General features: G+C 42.2%; 1 protein-coding gene across 1 annotated transcript in view; it reads right to left on the minus strand.

The window, feature by feature from the left end:
- Positions 1–306: 306 nt before the first annotated feature.
- The window catches only part of LPAR1 (lysophosphatidic acid receptor 1), a 60,693-nt gene continuing 43,434 nt past the window's right edge, over positions 307–17,565 (minus strand). The window contains exon 4 of the mRNA XM_080987915.1: positions 307–2,875. Within this exon, the coding sequence (XP_080844041.1) occupies positions 2,574–2,875 (302 nt within the window). The 3' untranslated portion in view covers positions 307–2,573. The remainder of the gene's footprint in view (positions 2,876–17,565) is intronic.

Consider the following 17,565-nt stretch of genomic DNA (forward strand, 5'->3'; position numbering starts at 1 on the left):
AGCTAATGGGGCCTCCTGCTACCGCCACGCTGCTGCTGCACGATTTCTGTTCTCATCCTGAAGCAAAGTTCTTAACCTGAAGCACTATTTCTGGGTTAGCGGAGGCTGTAACCTGAAGCGTATGTAACCTGAAGCGTATGTAACCCGAGGTACCACTGTATTTATAAACTGCTTAATTGCCAAAGTGGCTTCTAAGCCATTTATACGATTTCTATAGTTGTAGTATAGAGGAACATTTTAGTTCTGTTTGGTTGAGGGATGCCAAACAAATCCAGTGAATGATGACAGGCACATGTACATCAAACATTACATATTCATCAAGAGAACTTTATTAGTGGCTTAGCATGGAGGGCATTTTAAAAAAAATCTAACAGTCTGACTTCTTCATTAGGCAAATTACATAAGTAAAGAACAATGGGTTCATTGCTTTTAATTTCATTTCATATTTGCCATCTCACAAACTTTTAGTTAACTGGCAGGTGATTTCTGGGTACCTTTTGGTAGGATGAGCCACACTTCTCTGTTACTTTCACTTAGGATATTACTAAATATTCTATGTTTGTACATACTCTTTACCTTTTTGACATTGCTATACGTTGTTCTTAGAAATCTACATACTCTACCTCACAAACATGGTACTATCTTGAATGTGTTGCTCCAGAACATTAGAATGAGGGATCTATTTTAAGCAAAGGTCTCAAGCAAATGTTCTGTCCGATGTACGCAGATTCTCAGCACAGAAGGCCTGCAAATTTGTTACTGATGTAGCGAGCTACACCAATATCACAACGGTCCCAAATTCTTTTTTTTTAATCCTTAGCCTTCGCTATAGAGAGCTCTTTATATTTAATCTCCATCAAGAGATTACAGTAACGAAAGCAAAGGCTTAACTCTAAATCCATTTTTCTAAATAACAAATCTTGTTTGTAGGAACAGAATACTAACACATTTTCATTGTGATACTGATTTATGTTGTCTGTAAAACAAAAATCAAAACCAAACAGAAATTGGACTCTGAGTCAAGGAAATAGTTGGATGACAAGGAAAATTAGGGCCGAGGTGCAAAAGCACTCAGAATTTGCCACCTCTTTCTTAGGTAGTAAATGTGGGGTTACTTTTTTGTGTGTGTGGGCGGGGAGGGGTGACTGAATTGGTTCATCTGATTTTCGGTAAGAGTTGCCTACCGTAGTAAGATTGCCTTTTCCTACATCTTAAAATACGCTGTCTGCGAGGGTGATGGTGGTGATAAGTTCCATCTCTCTACCTACTGCCATTTGAACCTTAAACCTCAGTGAACAGAATATGAAATCCAGTCCTGGCATGAGTGGAGAGAGGCCTGCTGTTGCCATTCTCACAGCCAATGGCTTTAAAAATAAAGAAAAGACGGAGATATGCCCACTAGATTAAGCATTCCCCACTGGAACTAGATAAATCTGTCATCCCCCTCAATCCTGTCACAGGCTTTTTAAGGGCGAGTAGGAGGAAAACTGGCCACATACATCCCAGCCCTAAGCAATCTGAAAAATCAAAAAGAAATATCTCCCACTCTGTGCAAAACAGCGAAGAAAATTCCTTCTTTAAAAAAAGTTTTACTTTCCCCCAAAAGTAAAATCCCTTTAATTAGAAGACTTGACACTACAAATACATTTAAAAAACATACGCATGGTCATGCTTCACCTTAGCCAATTTGAAGGTGGCTGTTTCAGAATTTTATAATCCACCATAAGATCTGGCCATGAGAAACTTCTTAAAACTTCCAGTATATGTCACGCAGATTGCTTAATTCTTTACTAAAGAATGGTAAATGTCTTGGGGGCAATATAGCCAGTCACCAAACAACTCTTAATTCCCACCGATTTCAGTGTGAGAATTAAGCACATCCATATCTGCAACAAGCCTGCTTTCAAACTCTAGTAAATCAAGGGAAAGACATTCATTTCCCAGCAGCTATATTGACAACTGTAGTAGTAAAACAGGTGTTTTTCATTGTTATTGGCAGTGTAAATAAAAATGAAGGCTACAACAGGTTTCTGTCCTTGCCCTGAAAATGTCCATCACAAAGCATGCTGATGGGGATAATTATTAATGAAATGCATTTTAAAAACAACAACAAGGAGGAAGCCTAAATTTCTAAATGAGAAGGCACTGATGCAGTTATTAAGCTTAATTAATTGGAGAGGCTTTCAGTTAGGGCCATCACAAAAATATCATCTGATGAAGGCTAGTTATGAGTAGCTTTAAAAATGGCTTTCCCAAACGTTTGTCAGCTTCCCAGTGTAAGCAGCTGGTTTTCTACTTCCACCAAGCAGAAGATAAAAACAAAACAACAGTGAGGCTTCTAAAGACTGGGCAGTTTTTGTGGACTGGGCACTGGTGAATAAAGTACTATCGTCCATTAGTGATTAAAGTAGAGCTTAGTAAAATTGTTATTTTCCTCTGCTTCCAAGACCTCCAACAATGTTGTCAATTGTTTTATAACTAGTAATCCACCCAGCACTAAATTCTCATGTGTGGGTGTCTTGTTTTTGTTTCCTTAAAAAAAGAAAAACAAAAAAACCCCTTTCAGTTCAATTTCAAACCACTGAGTGATCATTACTACACACTCCGGCCAAGATGGTGTGGTTGAGCGATGAGGCTGATCGGTCAGAGCCTTCTGTTGGGCCATTGGCATTTTCGTTCCGCTGACAACAAAGAATCTGTTTGAAGGTCGCGCTCATTTCCTTGTCCCGGTAAGAGTAGATGATGGGGTTCATGGCAGAGTTGAATTCAGCAAGTAACAAGAAGAATTTTTCATATGCCAGGACGTTGCACTGTGGGCAACAAACATCAAGGAGCAGCAAGACTAATCCTGGAGTCCAGCAGATTATAAAAGCACCTGGAATGAAGAGGGAGAAATAATATATATGAATATCTCACGAGTAAGACTATGGGCTAAACTGAACACCTCAAGCATAGACAGAAGATTATTATATCTGATTAACTGCCTTTATAAAGACACTGTGCTGAAAGTGTGTTGCTCTGCAAATGGCCAACTTATAGGATCTGTACCAGCCACAAGGATGCATTTTAGCTCAGGCACTCTTTAACCTATACATAAGCGACATAGTCCAGTGTCTAACATCTCCAGAGTTCCATGCCCCTAAACTGGCCTCAGATCCAATCTCTGTACTATTATATGCTGATGATGCAGTTCTCTTATCCCAAACAAAAATAGGCCTAAAAAGATTGATAAGAGAATTCTCAGTGTATTGCCAGAGAAAACACCTGGTTGTAAACTATCAGAAAACCAAAGTTATGGTTCTCTCAATAAAATATAGGCCCCACAGTTGGCGTATGGACAATCAGCCAATCGAACAGGTCAAAGCTTTCAAATATTTGGGCCTTATCTTCCAGTCCACTGGGTCATGGGAAGCAGACCTTTTCTGCATATACTGCAATGTTTTACTGTTGCTATGGCCATTGGCTAATGCGAATAAAGTTTTATCTGTCCGTCTGTCTATCTATCATCTATCTATCTATACACATATTTTGCACACGTTCACCACATTTTAAATATTATGCCTTTCCTCCAAGACGCTCAATGCCACACATGGTATTCAGTTATGTTCATTACTTTCAACAGGTCTACTTTGAGTGAAGACCAGTTAATCCTCAGCTTTGTGTGGTAGGCTAGGCTGAGATATTGATTAGCACAGAGTGCTTCAGGACTAAGCAGGGATTTGAATCTAAGTCTGTGGTAAGAATCCAGTATCTTGGTGCTCCCCAGGTATTTTTAGAAGTGAAAAATAAATAAATAATACTACGGTTTTTAAATGGACAGTGTAATTTATAAATTTGGACCTGTCATGCCAAAAATTGGCTGAAGCCACACCAAAGTCATCTTTGGGTCTGCCATTTTGATTCAAAATGGTGGCCAGCATCCCAAAGTTGTCGAAGACCTTCCTCCACCCCCATTGGGAACTCTCATGCCAAATTTGGCGGTGGTACCTCAAGAAGTGGCTAAACCTACAGAGAACAGACAGACAAACCATATTCCAAAATACGTGTTGTAAACCTCCTTGTGACCATTTTTGGTGAAAGGTAGTATAGAAATCTTTTAAGTAAACAAACAAGCCTCAAAGTAGGAAAGAACCCATTTCATATGCCTTTCAGGGAAAGTTTGCAAGACACATTCAGTGGAACATGAGATGGGGGAGAAGCAGGGACAGTCATATCGGTCTATTTCTGATCCGCGTCAGTTTTGTACTGGTTGGTTCACTTCCGTCCTGTTTCCTCATAAATATGTGAATTAAAAAGTAAAGCATGAAAAGTCACATTTAAATTTGCATTTTATGGCAAAATACATTTTACACATGTATTTTATCTCAACACACGCATTTCTAAGGGTATTTTATCCCAAAATACGCCAAACAACAGTCCAGTGTTTTGCCCCCACCAGTAACTGCATCGCAAAATTTGGATAAGTGTGGAATCTAAAAGGTAGGAATGTTCCAACCTGTATATTCATTCAGCTTGCCCAAATATGCTGTGGTATGGTCCCCTAAACCACAGGGTGTTTGCAGCCCCCTTTTATGCCAGATGGCAGTGTCATCAACTCCTCTTGGCCCGAAGAGCCTCAGCTCATCATAGAGTAGGACAGAAGACAGCCTCTCTCTTTCTGCTCCTTCCTACAAACCATTAGCCATGCTCAAAATCTTCCTTACAGGTGTGTTTATGCCTGCTCCATTACACCTAAGCTTGCTTTGTCCAGCCTCATCACATAGGCAGACCAAACAAAATTCTCCTCTAGCCATAATAATGCCATTTTTCCTGAGGACTGTGAGAAAAGTAACCCTCGTACTCTTGCATTAATCAGATTTTCCTTTTTACATGCTTTTCCAGACATGGCTATATGAAAGGAATAATTCTATCAAGGACTGACCTTCCAAGATTCTGAACAGATGGCCACTTACTATAAGTAAGCAAAAGTCTAATCTATTATTTGACTTGGGAACATACCCTTTCAAAATAACTATGTGGATTTCTGCAGCACAGCTTCTCAACATCTATTAAAATACCTGCAATAAAGATAAGCAAGATTACCTATTGTCCCCACATTTTGGGGGGTGGGAGGCGATTTAGCTATTCCTTGAAGGAAATTGCTGTATTGAACTGTTTAAGCAAGCCAGAGGTAACATAACAAGAAGGTTGGTGGTGGTGTATGCATAGGAATAGTTCAGTTGCCAGAGCACGAGACTCTTAATCTCAGGGCCATGGATTTGAGTGCCACATTGGGAAAAAGATTCCTGCATTCCAGGGGCTTAGATGGCCCTCATGGTATATATTCCAACTCTAAAATTCAAATAAAAAAATTCCTTCCTGTAGCACCTTAAAGACCAACTAAGTTAGTTCTTGGTATAAGCTTTCGTGTGCATGCACACTTCTTCAGATACAAGTGTGCATGCACACGAAAGCTTATACCAAGAACTAACTTAGTTGGTCTTTAAGGTGCTACAGGAAGGAATTTTTTTATTTCGACTATGGCAGACCAACACGGCTACCCATCTGTATCTAAAATTCAAATATGATTTCGAATATTTCAACACATGACTGAAAAGCAAGAGCTGCAACCATCTTGAAATGAAATCCATACGTAAATAAGGAAAGAATATGGCATGCTACCGGCTCCTGGGCCAAAAATATGAAAAGGATCAAAATAGTTGTCTCGGATCTCAGTGGATCATCTCTCAGCATGGAGATATTGGAGAACAAGGCTCTACACTACAGGTTAATCCCCACGGAAGCCTTAAAACAGTGGTATTCAAGCAGTTCAATTGCCATGACAGATCCCATTGCTGACAGTGCACTGGCATACATAGCTGTCCTCTTCCCCAAAGGTAGGTTAGGCTGAGAGTGAGTGACTGGCCCAAGCCCACCTAGTGAGCTTCATGGCTGAATGGCAACTGGAACCATGGTCTTCCAGGTCTTATGGTGTCACGTTCCTGTTCATGGGTGATCAAAGTCCTGGCAGGGGATGTCAGGACCGGGGGCAAGATGGCGGGGTGGGAGCAGGAATGGGGTTCCAGAAGCCAGGAATCAGGAAGCAAGGAGTCACAAAGTCAGGGATCCGAGGATCAAGAAGCAAGGAATCACGAAGTCAGGGGTCCGAGGATCAAGAAGCAAGGCAGGGAATATGTTGCTGTGGCAAAGAGCCAAAGGGAAAATGCTGACCTTATATCCCTTCCTGGCTCTTGCCACCAGGTGCTGTGAGTTACCAATCGGCCTCACCTGTGTGGCCACGCCTTGCCTCTTCAGAACAAACTTAGGAAGGCCCCAGTCCTGCAAGGTCCTATTGGTCACAGGGCCCAGCTCCTGCACGCACACCTGACATATGGTGACATTCCAACCACAACATCACATTGATCTGACGCTACTTAGAGTGCTGCTGCTGCCACAGCCAAGTAAATCCTCCAGGACCTACTGATAGATGAGGAGGCTTTCTCAAGAGCACAATGCCTAGGGACCACTCAAACCTGGAACTGGTCCCTGTTCCCGGAATAAGAACAGCTCCATGAAGTGCTGCTCAGTAAACCAAACAGCTTGAAAGAAAGGTTTTCCATTGTTATGTTTCTTCCCCTGCAATGTGCAAATATATGGTATGGCATGACTCACTTTGCATGACACGACAGCTAGATTCAACATGCCTGGCCGCTGCTGTGGACAAACTAAGATCCGATTTAAATGTTGCACCAGGGATGCGAGAAAAACCCATGTGAGGTTCTATGCAAGTTGGTATCTCACTTAAATCAGGTCATATCACTCATGCATGCAGCTTTACTACATTATGGATCGATGATCTCTATAGGTGTTCAATACATGGTGACTGTGGTCTGGGTCAGTTGAAACATGAAGCAGCAGGTAGAATGCCGTTAAGTGTCTTGTTTTCTTTTGGTTTTGTTTTACATTTCCAGTGTTACCTTTTAATCAGGCCTAAGCATGTGCTCCAGGGATGCGGGTGGCGCTGTGTGTTAAACCACAGAGCCTAGGACTTGCCGATCAGAAGGTCGGCGGTTCGAATCCCCGCAACGGGGTGAGCTCCCGTTGCTCAGTCCCTGCTCCTGCCCACCTAGCAGTTCGAAAGCACGTCAGTGCAAGTAGATAAATAGGTACTGCTCCGGTGGGAAGGTAAACGGCGTTTCCGTGCGCTGCTCTGGTTCACCAGAAGCGGCTTAGTCATGCTGGCCACATGACCCAGAAGCTGTACTCCGGCTCCCTCGGCCAGTAAAGCAAGATGAGCGCTGCAACCCCAGAGTCAGTCACGACTGGACCTAATGGTCAGGGGTCCCTTTACCTTTACCTTAAGCATGTGCTCCAGATAGAACATAGTGGAGGTTCTTTTGCTTACAATATGCAAAGGGTTCTCCAAGGATATGAAATCTGAAATCCAAAAGCTCAAAACTATCCTGTTTCAACTCTTGTACTAATTGCAATGGGACAATATTCTTATTTCAAATGACAGGGTAAGAGTCTGTTTGAAAAGTTATCCAACAAACAGCTGAAGTATCTCTCAAGCATGATACATTTTATTTTTCTTATGGGGTAGGATTATCTGGTGACACAGGAATGCGCCTGCCCTTTCCAAATCACACACCACGGGGAGTCTACTATTCTAGGCTACTCCCAGTTCCAAAATATTTCATCCCTTACTCCTGAACATGAAAAGAGGATCAGCATTTTTCATGAACCAAAAAAGGATTATTATTTTTTTGTTTCGCCTGGAGAAGGAATCAATGAGGCAAAACTAGAAGGAATGAACAGATGGTGCCAAGGTAATAAAAACCTTAAAGGTGAGCATGGCAGAAGGGAAGTTATTTCAAGGCTTTGATAAAAAAAAGAGAGGGGGGGGAAGCATTTGAAAGGGCTCAGTTACTCCTACATAATTTATACCTCCTGGCTTCTAGGCCTGTCTTATCCTTGTAATCCAAAGGAATCTTGTTTTTATCATCATTGCTTCCAGATTCCTAAACAAGGGAATAATAAGGCATGGGAAGAATGTTTGCAAATCCAAAGTTGTGGACCAATTAGCTTCATCCGTGGAGTGAAGCAATGAAGTCTAATGGGCATGGCTGAGTTGGGGCTGACGGGATCCCTATGTAGGCTTGAGAAGATGGATTGGGATAACAATTGGATTGATACGTGTAAATAATATAGGTTACCTAATTCATTCACCACCTGCTCAAGAGTGCCTGTCAAGTAGATCTGGCCTACTGTGGGCTCGCCAGTTCTTTGAACATATGTTGCAACAATTAAAAAGTACCTCTTTATACTCTGACTGCAGTTGGGCTGCGCCTAACCCACAGGTCAAGGCAAAGTCGTGTGAAACTGACCCTAATGACCAGTCACCCAGAGCGAGGGGGGAATATGCCTGAAGCTTTTCCACAAATCCAACTTGGGAGTTTCTTCTCCATGTTTCAAACTAACATTTATTTCAGTCACATGTTTTGGGACAGGAGTGATGCTCAAAAATACTTATCAGCATACTTAGCTTAAAAGAAGAAATACGGAAAAGCCAGGAACATTGTATTAAAAGGAAGGTTTTTGCACAAAATAAGGTTCTGGGAATATCCGTCTGCTGTGCCACTGATTTCTGCACAAACCATATCACATTATATTCTAAGGTTCAGAGTATAGCTTAGGCAACACCACTCACGTCTGAGCTGAGCTAAGTAACAGGCTTCACACATATAGTGGTACCTTGGTCCTCCAACTTAATCTGTTCCGGGAGTCCACTCAACTCCCGAAACCATTTGAAAACCAAGACATGGCTTCCGATTGGCTGCAGAAGCTTCCTGCACGCAATCGGAAGCAGCGTCGGACATTTGGGTTCCGAAAAATGTTCGCAAACTGGAACACTCACTTCTGGGTTTGTGGCGTTTGGGAGCCTATTTGTTCGGGAGCGAAGCCTTTCGAGTAACAAGGTACCACTGTACATGTAATGATTTTTATTTTTTTTAAGAACCCATTAACACAGTCTTCTTTTATGGAGCAAAAAGTCATAGTTCTTAGGGTGCCACGTAGAATGGAATTTATATCTCAGTATCAATTGGGGAAAACTGAAAGCACTTCAAATGCTACGGCTGGATTTCTTAATGACGCAGGCAAAGTAAGTTTTCATTCTTCAGTTAACAAACTGAACTGCTTAGATAAACAGAGGAACTTTAAAGAGGACAGAAGTATTTGAGTTAGGACAGTCGGGATTTTCATTGGTATCTAAAACCAGAAAGATAATGTGAAACTAATGTTATGAATGAGGCCCAGCTGTTGTCAAGACAATTTGAAGCATTTACCCACTACAAAAGTTATAATGCAGTCCCCATGGAATCCCATCCCTGCCAAAACTCTGACACTAACAGGAAGTGTTTGTGTCTTTATCATATTTTATCAGTTAAACAACTCTGCTATGCTGCTTCAGTGCAAATGCTATTTAAAAAGTCTGAGATATGGCATTAAAACATATGAGGCATTTGGCCAGTGTTGGTGCCTATAGATTATGACACGAGTTTTAATTTGATGCTCTGTGAGCAGCCAACTGGGGTTAGAAGGGGACTATTCTGCTGTTTTCTATTTGTGCTGGCAATGTGACTATACTCCTTAAATACACCAGAATAGGAGATATGGTTAATGTAGAGCAATCTCAAGTTAAAGAACATCAGGAATAGTGGTGAGCTGGAAAGAGAGGGTTGAGTTTCACAAAAAATTCTCCCTTCCTCAGCTATTTTTGTGTGAAAGTGTTAATGGGGTTTACTAAAGCAACTTTCAGCCTCTTTGTCTTCCTCTGTTGCACTGCATTGGCAGTTTCCTTGGTTTCATCAGTGATGGGCCAATACATTCGGGCAAATAACTAAGGCATCTCAACTTTGCCCTGTTGAAAAGGCAACCAGGCCGACACATTGTCATGTCTTGACCATTCTGATGATGATCATTACATTTATATCCCATGTTTCCTCCAAGGAACTCAATGTGGTGTACATAGGCTCACAATAACCTTTTAGTAGGTCGGGAGAGAAATTCCATTTAGTTTGCATTTAAAGGTGAATCCAGCTACCTTACACTTTCTGAAGCAATACATGAACTGAAACACAGGTCTTAGTATAACCACTACACACCACACGTGGTGGCACTCTGGTCTAAACCATTGAGTGTCTTGGGCTTGCCGATCAGAAGGTCAGTGGGTCGAATCCTGGTGACGGGGTGAGCTCCTGCTGCTCTGTCCCAGCTCCTGCCAACCTAGTAGTTCGAAAGCATGCCAGTACAAGTAGATAAATAGGTACCACTGTGGTGGGAAGGTAACCAACGTTTCCATGTGCTCTGGTTTCTGTCACAGTGTTCCGTTGCGCCAGAAGCGGTTTAGTCCTGCTGGCCACATGACCCGCCACAACCCCAGTTGCGTAATGGGGTTGCATGAGCGCCACAACCCCAGTTGCGTAATGAGCGAAACGGCACCAGGTGGCAGCACAGAGGGAAATCACAATAACGGGAAACAGCCATAGAAAAAGAATATTGGGGTTTTTTGGGGGGTGGAATAAGACTGAAATCCTACGTGCACTTACTATTTAAAGAAGTGTGACTTAATTCCAGGTGGGTATGTATAGAGTTGTACTACATGTCTTATTAAACTCAGTGAGGCTCATCTCTGAATAGGTTCCTTTAATGTTGTCTCAGTTCTGGCCTTGTGGGAGGGGAAATGGCGGAGGTCGTAATAAGCTGGCAGTTCCAAGGTTTTAGTTTGCCACACAACACAATAGACCCTAGCTGTTACTCTTAGCCATGTGTTTTTGTGTAACTCAATGTACTTCTTGCTCTATAAGCTCCTCCAGTATAACGGAAGTTTGGTTGCTTCCAGGTGGGTGCTTATTGTTTGATCGGTGCTCCTCGTGCATGGAAATTCCCCACAGCTTCCATATGTTGGCATCAAACTGGTAGTCTGTATTTTCCCCTCACTTAATCCTGATGGGCCCTTTCCACAGAAAATACAACCAGTTATTTTAAAAGGGAACCTGTTTCCAAAAACCCATTTACAACATCTGTACGGTCCTTCTACAGCAGGCATTTCCAAACTCGACCCTCCAGATGTTTTGGGACTACAACTCCCATCATCCCTAGCTAACAGGACCAGTGGTCAAGGATGATGGGAACTGTAGTTCCAATACATCTGGAGGGCTGAGTTTGGGGATGCCTGCTCTACAGTATTAAGCTGCAAGCACCCTTGGTGCTGGCAACCCATACATCTGGATACTCTTGCTAATTCATTAAAAATTTTGAGGCATAAGGGATCTTGCGTGAGTGCAAGCAGTTGCACTGAAAGATCTTCCAGCTTTCTGAGATACTACTACCTGAAAAATGTGGTTGTTGAAAAACAAGCATGAGGAAATTCATGCAGCACTTTCTGTCTTTGGCATGAACCAAAGTACTGCCACTCATTAGGCATCGGCCAAAATAAAGGCAGGCTAATTAAAGGATGCAGATTACAGGCCTGGGAGCAGAAGGAATTCAGGGAGCCATTCATTGCTTCTGAGCTACAGTGTTGAACTGGGTCCATTAATTGACTGATAGCTGAATCAAACAATGCTCAGCGGTCCCACATTTCTAAGCACTGTTTTGGAAAGCACCACATCCCTGTAAAAACACAACATCTAAAAGGGTTGCCATCTAAAGCTGCTCCTTAACGCACTGGTGGAGCTGACATTTTCCCACAGCAAACAACAATGGTCTAAAAGGGGCATGCTATTTTCAGAAAAATGGCAAGCAACCCTCTTTTTTAAAAAAACCATTCCCCAGATGAAAACATGTAACTTAGGCAAGCTGAATTGCTTAACCACCTTCCAGGATTTAATCCAAATACATTCAAAACACTACAAAACACTTGCCAATTTTGCTTTAAGGACAATAAATACACCATCTTTGTGAATGCAGAGGTATTCTGAAATCGGGGCCACTGCTGGAACAATCACCGTGGCAATGAAGCAGCAACACAACCATGTTATTGCAAGATCTATGGCTCACCACAAGAGGTCACCTGAAGCACAAAGTCAGAAATAACTGGCTCGAAGGCACTATTCACATTTGACTTCTCAAGTGTGTGATAAATATATCCAAGAGCTTTGTAATTTCTCTAGTTTATCCATCACAGGGCAGGGGGCTACTTTTAAATACGTTAAGTATTATATTTGCTACTATTTTTTAAAATCCATCTTAAAGTTCAGCAATATATATATATATATATATATTACATTACAGATTCCTTATTGGTGCTGCCTGGGAACTTGACCCGAGGGCAAAATTCAAAAGCAAGTCCCTTTGAGTAATCTCCATGCTACTGATGGGGATGCCCTTGTTTTCATTTGCACCAGTGAAATTCTGGGTAGATTTGAATCCAAGCGACAAATCCCAAACTATAAGACAGCCTGCACACTGGAACAAATTAAAACCACCTTTCTTGCTTTTATGCTTTTAAAAATATAGGCCTGCCAACATTTCCCTGTGTTGTTGAAGTATCGTATTTTACTAATGCTTTCATGTCATATTGACATTCAATCCAAAGCACATATTGGCCTATATTTAGAGCCAGCTCTTTCTTAGCTTTTATATAAGGACTCAGTACTGTACCACAAGGGTTGGACTCCAACTCTCATCCAGCCACCCCAGCCAGCATGACCAATGGTCAAGGATGCTGGGAGCTGTAGCCCATAAGCACTTGGAAACATTCCCCACTCCTGCCATATAAGAAGAGTGTTAGCAGTCGGCCAAGGATGCGACTCAAGAGCTAAGGGGTTGGTCAGGTTGGATCCCACCAGTGGGGGGGGCACACAAATCGTGCCTCTCTGGCTCTCGGTGTGGCTAGGAGCGCACCTGCCCGCTCCCTGGGCTGCCTTATAACGAGTCAGCCCATTGGTCCATGTGCTCAGTATTGTCAACACTGACTGGTCATGACTGCCTCCCCCCAGGTTTGAGACAGGGTATTCTCGGCCCAACCTATAGATGCTGAGGGTTGAATCTGGGGTCTTCTGTATGCAAACCAGGTACTCTGCCAGTGAGTTTTGGCTCAGTAATTTCTATTTCTCACTCTGCCAGTGAGTTTTGGCTCAGTAGTTCCAACAGCACTTTTCATTCAGTGTTAGAGCTCAGATACTCAACAAATAACTCGGAGGCCACATTAACCCTTATACTGACCTCTGTTGGTAGGCACGCCTTTGCAAACACCCTAAATTGAGTTCTAATTAATATTTTCTGCAAGGAAGAGGAATATATCAGAAAAGAATAATATCTCCTTTAAGAATGTATGGGTTCAGTGGTGACTCTGCAGTAGTTTTCCTTATTCGAAAGTCTTCATTCAGTGTCTATTCTAGAAACAGTCCATTGTGGAAGTATCTCTCATTTTTTGATATTTTGATTTTTTTAAAAAAGAGGGGTTTAAGTGGGTCAAGTACAGCCTGTAAGCCCCAATGCACTCCTTAGCATTCCAGAGTTACTAAGGAAGTTTTCCACTGAAGAGAGGGGATTTTAAATGTAAGAGCAGCCATGCCATGTGGAAAAGCAATGGAGGCTCCTAATGCTTGGTTGAGCTGAAATAACAAGCACTGCTGATGAAAAACCCAGCTAAAAAGAAATTAAATAGTTCTTCTCTATTCAGCAGCCATCCACTCAAGAATGTCTTTTCTCCAGCTTCAGGCTTTGCCTAACTCAGTAAAATCTTCTGGAGCTGTGCTATATCTCAGAGATGGTGGTTAAGTAAATAATAATAGTACTACTATTAATAATAATAATAATAGGCAGATGAGTGCAAAAAGAATTCACCCTAAATGGGGGGGGGGGGAAGCATAGTACACAAAGGCCAAAAATTACAGCCACCAAGGAATCTTGCTGCAGCTTACACATCTGTTTCTATCATTAGAATTGTAGCTGCCACTCATAGAACAATAATTTTTATGCCCTTATGGGTTTGCCTGCAATTTAGATGGCAAATATAATAAGAAACACTGAAACAATAACATGAGGTCATGAATTAACCGTTCAAGGGCTGACTCAAGATTTGCTAAGACTTTAGAATGTTGCTTTAGCACAATCTCAGTTGCTTGGCACTGATGATACCCGTGAAAATAGTATGCAGATGTATGTTAATGATATGTACCTAAGCTTACAATTCAGCCACACCCTCTTTATTTTTGATATGGCTCTTCTGCCTAGAATTCCCACAATGGAACCGAGGAGTTTTCCCACACCGTTAGTTATGGACTCTGGTCCAGACTTCTATCATTGCTGCACTTCTGTACTGCACCTATGACATTTTCTGAAAGCTCTTAATTTTATTTGGCGGGGAAATACACTTCTTTCCGGGGACGCGGGTGGCGCTGTGGGTTAAACCACAGAGCTTAGGACTTGCCGATCAGAAGGTCGGCGGTTCGAATCCCCGCGATGGGGTGAGCTCCCGTTGCTCGGTCCCTGCTCCTGCCAACCTAGCAGTTCGAAAGTGCAAGTAGATAAATAGGTACCACTCCGGCGGGAAGGTGAACGGCGTTTCCGTGCACTGCTCTGGTTTGCCAGAAGCAGCTTAGTCATGCTGGCCACATCACCTGGAAGCTGTACGTCGGCTCCCTCGGCCAATAAAGCGAGATGAGCGCCACAACCCCAGAGTCGGTCACGACTGGACCTAATGGTCAGGGGTCCCTTTACCTTTGCACTTCTTTCCCTGATGCATCCTCACCTGTTGTAAACCTTGTGTCAACTGCTCCATGGGAAAGTACCATAGGCTCTCTATTGCAGGAGTAGGAACCTCATTTCAGAAGAGCATGAGATTTCAACTGTCCATGGTTCCTTGGGCAATTTTGAATGACAGATCATGTGAGAATGAGCTAGTGTGGACATCCAAAGATTATTAGATCTTCTTGGCCCTTTAGTTTTGTTTCATTTCACAGCTTGTCACCACATCTTTTTCTCTTTTTTTATGAGTAGCAATGCTACAGAGCCTTCGTCACCTCTGAAAGTCAGCTGCTTTCCTATGGGTCCATTAACACACAGTATTATCTTTATTTTTAAAGCCAACAAAGCATCACACTGCCAGATAACACATAACACTCATGTCATGACCTAACCTTCCCTCACTCCAGTCAAATATTTAGCAATATACCACCTTTTTAAAATTTAAAGTAAATAAAGAGTTGAAGGCGGAGGGGAAAACGTAAGCAGGAACTCGATCAGTTCTGACATATTCACAATTCGTAAGTGGGGTGCCACAGGGATCTATCCTGGGCCCGTTGTTGTCCAACGTCTTTGAAAATGACTTGGATCAAGGAATTGAGGGGGTGCTCATCCAATTTACAGATGACACCAAACTGAGAGGGTTGGCTAATGCCGCAGATGACAGAATCAGAATTCATGATGGCCTTAACTGATTGGGGAACTGGACCAAAACGAACAAAATGGATTTCAATATGGACAAATGTAAGGTTCTACACTTAGGCAGGCATAACCAGCTGCAGAAACAGAAGATGGGAGGACACCTGGCTTGCCAGGGGTACATGTAAGAAGGATCTAGAGGTCTTGATAGACCACAAGCTTAACGTGAGTCAATGGAGTGTTGTAGCAGCAAAAAAGGCTAATGCTATTCCAGGAGGACCTTTGTGAAAGTAAGAGCTGTTTGACAGTGGAACAGATTCCCTCAGAAAGTGGTGGACTCTTTCACTGGAGGTTTCAGGCAGATGTTGGATCTGTCATGGATGCTTTAGTTGAGATTCCTACATTGCAGGGGGTTGGACTAGATAACCCTCAGGATCCCTTCCAACTTCACAATTCTACAGTTCTATGGCTGTTGCCATCAATAATCAGGAAGGGTTGACAAAACAGGAACAGACATCCAAACTTAAAGCTGCTGTAGTGCTTTCCACTCAGTTGCAGCAGCACCTCTTGAAATTCTTCCCTTTTTTATATATAAAGAGCAATTCACTGAACAGGTTTCCATGACCTCATATAGATACTTTACTGAAAATAACCACCTTCCACTTATGTCACTAATCCTCATTGAAGCTATGAAAATGTAGCATTTCCTTGAGCTGTACAGCAAACAGAGAGTAAGGCCTGCATGGTGAAATGTCAGCTTCAATCTGCAATGACAGCAAAGGGTTCTTGCTTGCAGGGGGAGGTCGGAAGTGGGAAATGGTCAAAACTCCAGCATGCCTTGTTAAACTCTTTCCTATTGGAATCGCCCTTAGCTGATGTGTTGCACTGCTGGAATTACTGGGTCGTCCAAAACAAAGCTTTCTTTTTGTGGAGGAATGCATCAACACCTTAACTTGTAGCTTGTCAGGAATAAAGGTGCTTGTACTATACTTTGGGCCAAAAAAAGTAATTTTCTATAGCTTTGCATTGAATTAATTAATATTGTAAATCTCCTGTAAAGGTAAAGGTACCCCTGACCATTAGGTCTAGTTACGGACGACTCTGGGGTTGCGGCACTCATCTCGCTCTATAGGCCGAGGAAGCTGGCGTTTGTCCGCAGACAGCTTCTGGGTCATGTGGCCTGCATGACTAAGCTGCTTATGGTGAACCAGAGCAGCGCATGGAAATGCCATTTACCTTCCCGCCAGAGCGGTATCTATCTATCTACTTGCATTTTGACGTGCTTTTGAACTGCTAGGTGGGCAGGAGCTGGGACCGAACAACAGGAGCTCACCCTGTCGTGGGGATTCTAAGCGTTGACCTTCTGATCGGCAAGCCCAAGGCTCTGTGGTTTAGACCACAGTGCCACCCACGTCCCTTTACCTTATTTTAATAGTTTTTTCCTTTACAAATATTAGCACTCATCACAATTTAAAATGGGCAGTTCTTTATAATATTTCTCCTAGTAACAACAGATATGGATTAACTGGATCTTGTACTTCATTGTTCCAACAAATGATAACCAAACTCAATTTTTTCTACAAATATTGTCATTCATTTTGCCTTCTTTCTCTCTAATTGTGCCTGTCAGCTTGACCATATATAGACAATTTCCCATACCTTAGCAATCCAAGTGTCTATAGATGGTGGTTTAGGTTTTTCCCCATGTTTTGACAAATTAGCATTCTAGCTGACATTAATAAATAAGACTACCTTTTCAAAATCTTCCTCTGATGTAGTAGCTCTAAGATAACCAAACAAAATCCCAACTTGATCCCATAACCAAGGATACTTCTTATTTCTTGTAAAACAGCTTGCCAAAAGGTCTTAATTACGGGACATTCCCATAGCACATGATCTGTACTGGACGCTTTACATTTCCAACAATGATCAGTCCAAGCTGGATAAATTCTATTCAGTCTGGCTGGTATTAAATCCCACTGAGTGATGGTTTTACTAAGAAAAATCCTGAAGATTCTTACAGAAGGTAAATCATGGAATATTTTTCCATATCCATTTTTCTACTGGTATTATTCTTAGAATGTCTGCCGTCCATTTTGCCTGGCAATGGTTACTAAGCATTTCTGATTCTGCAATGATTTTACAAATTTGTGCTAAAGTTCCTGGCAAGTGATTTACATTTGTAATTAACAG

This window comes from Podarcis pityusensis (genome assembly GCF_964106645.2).
Source record: "Podarcis pityusensis genome assembly, chromosome: 17".
Lineage (NCBI taxonomy): Eukaryota > Metazoa > Chordata > Lepidosauria > Squamata > Lacertidae > Podarcis > Podarcis pityusensis.